At 50.1% G+C, this 8,501-nt stretch overlaps 1 protein-coding gene across 1 annotated transcript; it reads right to left on the bottom strand.

Moving 5' to 3' along the window:
- Positions 1–490: 490 nt before the first annotated feature.
- LOC134414004 (olfactory receptor 14C36-like) lies at positions 491–1,450 on the bottom strand. Its single transcript, XM_063148005.1, has one exon. The coding sequence runs from the start codon at positions 1,448–1,450 to the stop codon at positions 491–493; it is 960 nt and encodes a 319-aa protein (XP_063004075.1).
- Between the last annotated feature and the right edge of the window lie 7,051 nt (positions 1,451–8,501).

The following is an 8,501-nucleotide window of genomic DNA, read 5'->3' as shown; positions in this document are numbered from 1 at the left end:
ATGGCGTGTCCCTGCTGCAGCCCCGGCGCTTCTACCCCCAGGACTGTGCCACGCCCCGAGAGCACTCAGGCCCTGCAGCAACACCAGGGCCACCAGGGCAGCAGGGCAAGGCCACGGCAGCAGCACTGGTAACACCAAGTGCTGCTGCTGCTGGGTACAGCTGCTGTGCCAGCACTGATTTGCCCCAGCTCTGCACACAGACATTGCTGCTGCAGCTCCAGAGAAGGAACAGAAGGGCATCTCTTCAGAAAACTCTACTGGGAAGTCCTTTATTTCCTTTAAAGTCACCCAGAGTTCAGCCCCTCATTGACACAGTCTCTGGCCACAGGAAATTTGGAGAGAAAAAAAAATGGGAAATGGCACAAACAATGACATTTTTTTCTGGACTATATTTAAACATAAAACAAAGGAAAATAACCTCCACAGTTTAGCCAAAAAGAAGTAGCAAAGATGACTTTGATTACATTATTTGCAGATATTGCCCAGAATTTTAATGTTTATGAAAGCATGCAGTCATCAGTGTCCACACTGCAGCCTTGAGCTCCTGGTTCCTCAGGCTGTAGATGAGGGGGTTCAGGGCTGGAGGCACCACCGAGTACAGAACTGACAGGGCCAGATCCAGGGATGGGGAGGAAATGTTGGGAGGCTTCAAATGGGCAAATGTGCTAGTGCTGATAAACACGGATAGCACACCCATGTGAGGGAGGCAGGTGGAAAAGGCTTTGTGCCGTCCCTGCTCAGAGGGGATCCTCAGCACAGCCCTGAAGATCTGCACATAGGAGAAAACAATGAACACAAAACAGCCAAATACCGAACAGGCACTCACAGCAAGATGTCCCACTTCCCTGAGTTGGGATTTGGAGCAGGAAAGCTTGAGGATCTGTGGGATTTCACAGAAGAACTGGCCCAGGGCATTGCCACGGCACAGGGGCAGGGAAAATGTATTGGCTGTGTGCATGAGAGCAGTGAGAAAGGCACTGGCCCAGACAGCTGCTGCCATGTGGGCACAAGCTCTGCTGCCCAGGAGGGTCCTGTAGTGCAGGGGTTTGCGGATGGACATGTAGCAGTCGTAGCACATGATGGTCAGCAGATAAAATTCTGCTCCAATGAAGAACATTAAGAAAAAGAGCTGAGCAGCACATCCTTTGTAGGAGATGTCCCTGGTGTCCCAGAGGGAATTGTGCATGGCTTTGGGGACAGTGGTGCAGATGGAGCCCAGGTCGCTGAGGGCCAGGTTGAGCAGGAAGAAGAACATGGGCGTGTGCAGGTGCTGGCCGCAGGCTACGGCGCTGATGATGAGGCCGTTGCCCAGGAGGACAGCCAGGGAGATGCCCAGCAAGAGGCAGAAGTGCAGGAGCTGCAGCTGCCGCGTGTCTGCCAATGCCAGCAGGAGGAAGTGGCTGATGGAGCTGCTGTTGGACATTTGCTGGGGACATGGGGACCTGTTCATGGAGAAAGGACAGTAAAGACTTAGGGGAGGTACCTGTAAACAAAATCAAGGCCATTTCCCATACATCCTCCTCGGTATGAGCACACAGACATGGTCTTTAATGTTTAGGAGTTCTGAGGTTTTCTTTATAAGCTCCCCCCATGTCTCTGCTGGTTGTTTCGGATATAAAAACATAAGCATGTCTGAGGCTCTCAGGGAGAACAGAGTGAGTTCCCTGCATCAAGATGATGAATGCAGACTGAGGAGAGATGGTCTGTAATTTTGACCTGTTCAGAGTTTCTTTGGGCTTTAAACTTTCTCAGATGTAAGGTGACCACCTTCTTATGCTTCCCTTAAAATGCCACCACCTACTGCTGGGAGCAGATGCATCCACCACAGCCCAGCTCCACATTTGTAGCCAAGGACTCACTTTGCTCATTTCACCAACCCAGCAGCATTTTCTGTGTCACAACACCTCTGCCTTTCCCCATCAATCTTATAACTCAGAAATGCTCTAGGACAGGTTTGCACCCAGGATTGAAGGTCCCAGCTTGGTCTGAAATCTCAGGGACACTTCCAAGTGTCCTTATGTCTGCATTGGGTGAAGGAAGATGCAGCTCCTTCCCTGGCTGCACTGACAGCATTGCCCAGAGCCGGGCACTGGGGACAGCGGCACCCTGAGACAGCTGTGCCTCCTGCCAGAGCCCCCAGGGCCGGGCAGCTGCTCCCAGCCCTGTGCTCGGCAGAGGGAACTGGGCCTGGTGCTGCAGAGCTGCCCCACAGCTTTGCTGCAGCTCTGCCTGCACAGGAGGGGCTGCACGCCTTGGAGCCCCGGCCCTGAGGGCAGAGGCTTGGCTGGGGCACAGGAAGGAGGGGGCTTTTTCAGAGGGAGGGGCTGCACTGGAGGGGATCCTGTGGGCATCTCTAAACTCTCCCTGCCACAGCATTCCTGGGTTTTGTTTTCTCTCATTGCCCGATCTTCTCGCTGCCTCCTGGAGGTTTTCCTCCTGCAGGTGTTTCCCTGTGCCTGTTCTCTCCATGCCAGCACTCACAGACCCCAAATCTCTGTGCACTCTCCTTGGCCTGACAGAACCCTGCCTGTTTGCAGGGCACTGGCTGTGGCAGGTTCTGTTTGCAGCTTGTAGAAAGAACAGCTCAGACTGATCCGGATGGGTCCAGCAAAGGTGACGCTGGTGCTGTCCATGGGCAGAATGACTGAAAGCACATTAGGGAACTCCTGTGAATGTATTGATCGCTAAACCAACAGTTTGGATATCTCAGGGACTTGAAGAATATAATGATTATTATTATATTATCTTTAATATTTAACCCTCCCTTCCTGACATTCTCCAATAATAGGAAACTGAATACTTGAACTCTTAGTAAATTTCCTCACTTTTATTAAAAAGCTTGTCTTGGAAATATTCTATGACTTATTAGAACCCCTCAGCATGTCAGAGCTTCATGAGCATTTCTCCTCCTTTGCACCAGAAACACCCAGAGTTGTACTCACAGAGTCTGTAGGCAGTGGGAGGTTCCAGCTTTTAGGAGATGGCTTCAGGAGCTGCAGCTGCATTGTCCTGCAGTCAGAGGTTCCTGGGTTCCTGTGCAAAGGACTGGCTGTGATTGTGCCCCAGGCACTTCTCAGCACCTTCCCAGCCCTGACTGATTGAAGCTCTCTGTGCCTCTATGCTGTGCCCAGGATGGCAGCAGGCCGTGTCCCAGCCCTGCTGGGCTGGCAGAAGAGCTGCTCATCAAGAGAAATGTGCTTTTGAAGCTCCTCTTGGTTACCAGGAGCTGCCTCTGTGCCACGAGCCCAGCCCAGTTCATCTGCAAAGACAGAGCACAAGGACTTTAATGAACCTCTGGGGCATTGTGCTCAGGCCATGAACATCAGTCCCTGAGAGGGAGCTGAAGAAACCTCTCCAGAACTCCAAGTCAGAATCCAACTCCAAAGTTTCTTGGACTTTTAATGGGTCCCACTGAGGAACACAACTGAGAAAGTGTCCCCAGGCAGAGCAGAGAACTGGAGGCAGTGCTGACAGGTGGGGACAAAGAGAAGGCAAGTCTTGGTGCCCTGGGGCACAGCAGGATCTGTGCCACCAAGGGCTGTGAGGAGACACCTTGCCCTGAGGCCCTGGGGCCTCCTGGCACAGCCCCAGCCAGGCTGGGCACTGTCAGCCCCTGGTCCCGCCCTCAACATCCCCCCTAGCCCACATCCCAGTGGCCTCAAGGATCTGCTGGAAGGAGTCCCTGGGGAGCCTCGCTCAGGAATGCCCTTGGGGGCTCCTTAATTCTTCCTGTAGGGACTGCAGGTTTTTCAAAGGACTTTGGGTTTGGCTTTTGCCTTGGAGTCTCTGAGAGATTTGTGCAATCATGGCCTCCAATTATCTGCTGTATTTAGTCCCTGGAGAGGCTTTGTCAGTAACAACATTCAGTGGGCTCATTAATGCTTCAAGGTACTTCAGTTATTTTAAGGTACTTGGTGTTTCCCTTTTGATACAGACTCTGTGAGAGGTTTCTGCAATCATGGCCCCAATTGTCTGCTTTAACAAGTCCCTTGAGAGCTTTGCACTGACGGCTCATTAATACTTTGAGGTACTCAAGATTTTTAAGGTACTCTGGATTTTCCTTTCCACACTGAGTCTCTGAGAAGTTTTTGTGCCATCCTGGCCTCCAGATCTCTCCTCCAAGGAGTCCATGAGGAGCCTGTGTAGCAGATGGACCTCAGTGGGATGCATCCATGATTTGAGACACTTTGGGGTTTTCTTCTGACTTTGACTCCTAGAAATGTTTCTGCAATCTCCTCTCAGACCCTGAGGTTCCAGGGCTCAGCTCCAAATGCACCACGGGGCTCATTAGGATCAAACAAGTCCTGACAAACCATGGCTCTGCCTTGATTTCCCTCTGCTCTAGTGCAGTTCATCAGAAATATTTCTGTAGTGATTTTTGTTCACCAATTTGAGATTTCTTGGAGAATGCAGCAATTATTGTGGTGGCTTAGGTGTTGGCTGATTACCGGTGCACTCACTAGAATATACTTACTCATTTCCTCCTGTGTGATAAGATTAGGAGAACAGCAAAGCAGGCTCAAAATTTTAAGAGGGTATAAGGAAAAGTTCATTAATAGCAACTAAAAGAAAGAGTAATAAGAACACAACTTTCAGAACACTTCTCGTCTCCCTACAACCTTTTCTTTCTTACTGACAATACAAAGACAAACCTAGAATTTTCAGTCAGTTTACCTCAACTAGCATAGTCCTTCTTGAGTTCTCTTAGGGAGAGGAGTCTCTCTTTCATGCTATGGAGACTTTTCCAGAAGAGACACTTCTCTTGTCGCTCTCAATTTCCATGAATAGCAACTGCCCAGAAAAATCTGCAATTGTGACATCCCTCCCAGTTGTTCAAAGCACTTTTACAGTTGTGTTTATGGGCCATGTCAGCTTATGGGGTATTAGTTAAAAGATGAGCTGTGTAAGAGCAAAGGTTCTCCTCATGTATTTCTGAAATAATCTTCATCTCTGAGGACATCTTTTTCTTCTCCCTGTGAAGGCACAGGATCTCATCACGCTTCCCTTTTTCCATGTTCAAACTTCTCATGGGATCACAGCTACTTTGACATTTGCTACTTTAGCATGGAGGCCTTTGCTGAACAAGTCATGTCCCCATACTTTTCAATGCGATACAGGGAAAAAGAGAGTCTGATGTATCAATTACATCCTTCTCCATGGCTTTACAAGAGGATTTCAGCCCCAAGATCAGGACATCTCCTCATCCCTCCCATCTGGGACTCAACTTCCTCTTCACTGACCTCGGTGTCTTCATGTTGCTCCTCTGTGTGCCTTCACTTTGTCCTTTTCTCTCACTCGAGGGAGGATGGAAGCACTGAAAGAGTTCATATCTCACCCGGGGCCTGCAGATGGTTCCGTGACCCCGGCCGGGCTCAGTGCTTACAGCCAGACCTGCTCCATGTTCCCTTGGTTCCCATGGGGCCCCACAGTGTCCCAGTGGTCCCTTGCTTCCACGAGGACCTGAGGTGTCATAATGCCCCCTTGGTGACACGAGGCCCTGAAGGGTCACAATGGTCTCCATGGTTCCATCAGGCCCCACAGAGTCATAATGGTCTCTGGGTCCATGGAGACTTTCTGTGTAGCCATGGCCCCTTAGTTCCATGGGCTCCAGTTGTGCTACAAGGATCCCCTTGGTTCCACGAGGTCCCCAGAGTGTCCCAGGGATCTTCCTTCTTTCCCAAGGAAAGAACCCAGCCCCAGTGTTGCAGGGGCATCCACCAGAGGCCAAGGCCAGCCAGACTTGATGGTACTGACAGATTTACCTGGGAGCAACCGTTGGTATAGGGAATTTTGGAGGTGGAATCCCAATTTCAGACATGGACACCTGGAGGAGAAGGACGGTTCTTTTACATAGGAAGGAAAGCACGGAACACCGATATTTGAGGGGCGAATGAATGGTGGCCATCAGAGGCCTAAGTCAGCCAGACCTCTCTGTTCTAGTTGCTTTTGTATAAAAGCAACCCTTGGATATAGGGAATTTGCGAGGTGGAATCCCAATTTTGGCCATTTCTTTGTAGATAAGAACGACAGTTCTTTTTCATAGGAAGGAAAGCATGGAGCCCAAGTGTTTCAAAGGCAAAAGAGGGGACAGGTGGCTCCTGTCCTGGCTCCCAAGCCAGCCAGGCCTGATTGTCATGGCAACTTTTTTCATGGAGGGTCCTTGGATATCAGAGGAGAAATCTCACTTTTGAACTTGGACTCCTTGAGAAGAAGGATGGTTCTTTTCCATAGGAAGGAAAGCATCGAGCCACAGTGTTTTGAAGCAGGTGAGGGACAGCTCCCAAGTGGCATGGCAGCTAGACCTGTCTGGCTTTCATTTGGGAGCAATACTTTGATGTACGGAGTTTTGGAGGTAGAATTCCAGGTTTGGCTATGGGCACCGGGCCAGGATGGATGTTTTTTACCAATAGGAAAGAAAAATACCAAGTCTAAGTGTTTTTGAAGAAGATGAAAGGTGGCCACCCTTAGGCCAACACAGCCAGACCTGTCTGTCCTGGCACCTTTTATCTAGGGACTCTCCTTGGACATAGGGCATTTTGGAGGTGGAACATCAATTTTGGCTATGGGTGCCTGGACAGAAAAAGAGTTCTTTTCATTAGGAAGGAAAGCACAGAGCCCCAGTGTTTCAGGGGCAGTTGAGTGCCAGCCCTCAGGAAGACAAGGCCAGCTAGATTTGTCAGTCCTGGCAGCTTTTGTCTGGGAGCTATCCTTGGATATTGGGAATTCTGGAGGCAGATTCTCAATTTTGGCCATGAGCACCTGGTCGAGATAGATGTTATTTTCCCCTAAGCAGGAAAAGCACATGGTCCCAGGGTTTCAAAGGCAGATGAGAGGTGGCCTATGGGTGGCCAAGGCAGGCAGACCTGTCTCTTCTGGCAGATTTCATTTGAGAACAATCTGTGCATATACGGAAATTTGGAGGAGGAATTCAAGTTTGGCCATGCTCCCCTGGAGGAGAAGGACAGTTCTCTCCCATAGGAAGGAAAGCCAAGAGCCCCAGTGCTTCAGGGGCTGATGAGAAGCAGCCCTCAACATGCCAAGGTCAGTCAGACCTGTCAGGTGATTGCTAGGAGGCCCAGCCAGCCAGACCTGTTCCATGTTCTCTTGGTTTCATGGGACGCCAGAGTGTCACAATGGTCTCCTTGGTTCCATGAGGCCCTGGAGTGTCACAATGTTCCCCTTGATTCTGTAGTGTCACAATGGCCCTGTGCTCCCATGAGGCCTTGCAATGTCACAATGGCTTCATGGTTCCACAAAGCTCTGATGTGTCACTACAGCCCCTCGGCTCCTTGCGCCCTCGCTGTGTCACAGTGGCTCCTCTGTGACACTACGGGATGCACAAGGTCACCATGGACCCTTGGTTTCTTGGGGCCCCCAAGTTTCACAATGGTCTCCTTGATTCCATGAGGCACCACAGTGTCACCATGGCCCCTTGGTTTCATGAGATTCCATAGTGTCACCGTGGTGTCCTTGGACATGCATTGTCACAACTGACCCTTGGTTCCATGAGGTTCCGTAGTGTCACCGTGGTCGCTGTCAGAGGCTGGATGAGATCGATGTCCCAAGACACCTTAGGATGCTCGGAATGCCCATGTGGGGCCAGGTCCGGGTCAGGTTTGTGGTGGAACAGAGCCCCGCCCCCAGCCCTGGTCTGGCAGAGCTGTCAATCACACAGCAGGGGCTGTGCTAACCCAGCTCTGATTAGCCCAGATGTTAATCAATCAATCACACACTAGCAGCTGGTGCCTACCCTGGCTCTGATTGGACAAGCAACTGGCAGTCCCACCCCAGGCCCATGAAGGCCCAGGGGGTTAACAGCAGCAGCACGAGGCCAGCCCATGGTCTGGATCCTGCCTTCTCCTGGGGTTTCTCTGTTGGTAATGCTGGAACTCCAGCAGTTGGTACCTATGTGCGTCTCTTTCTATGGATCTTCTGTCTTTCTGTTGTTCTCTATTTCTTCTCCTTCTAATCCTACTTACCTGGAGCATTTCAGGGTAACTTCACATGTCAAGGATTAAAGGGTTTTAGGTTAAATGTGTGGGAATCCAAGGCACAGGGAATATTTCTCTGTCTGCTCTGAGGGGTCCTGACCCCCAGAGAAACACTGCCTTTCAACTTCCCCCATGGAGAGGATTTCCAAGACTTTGAGATAGATTAGAATTTACCAAAGTGTGAAATAGGTAATAGAGAGTACTATAGTATGTTCCTTGGGTGAGAAATTTTGGTTTTTGGGGTTGTTAGTATGGTATAGATAGGAAACAAGACAGAGGAATTTGGGTGTAGTCCCTGTCTTCTTCATCTGCTCTATTTTCTGCACTGTTGGTAGCACAGGGTGATTGGTCATGGAAAGCACAGTGCAGAGGTTATGTGGACAGTCAAGGGATGAGTTATTGGTAGATAAGTAGAAATAATGCACCTTTCAAGTGTTTATTGGATGAGACAATGTTAAAAGAGCTTGAAACTGCACGTTTTGGGGCCATTTTACAGTGCTTTTCCAGTAC

Source organism: Melospiza melodia, unplaced genomic scaffold, assembly GCF_035770615.1.
Source record: "Melospiza melodia melodia isolate bMelMel2 unplaced genomic scaffold, bMelMel2.pri scaffold_88, whole genome shotgun sequence".
Lineage (NCBI taxonomy): Eukaryota > Metazoa > Chordata > Aves > Passeriformes > Passerellidae > Melospiza > Melospiza melodia.
Note: the sequence above shows the minus strand (reverse complement) of the source record. Positions and strands in the feature narration are given on the sequence as shown.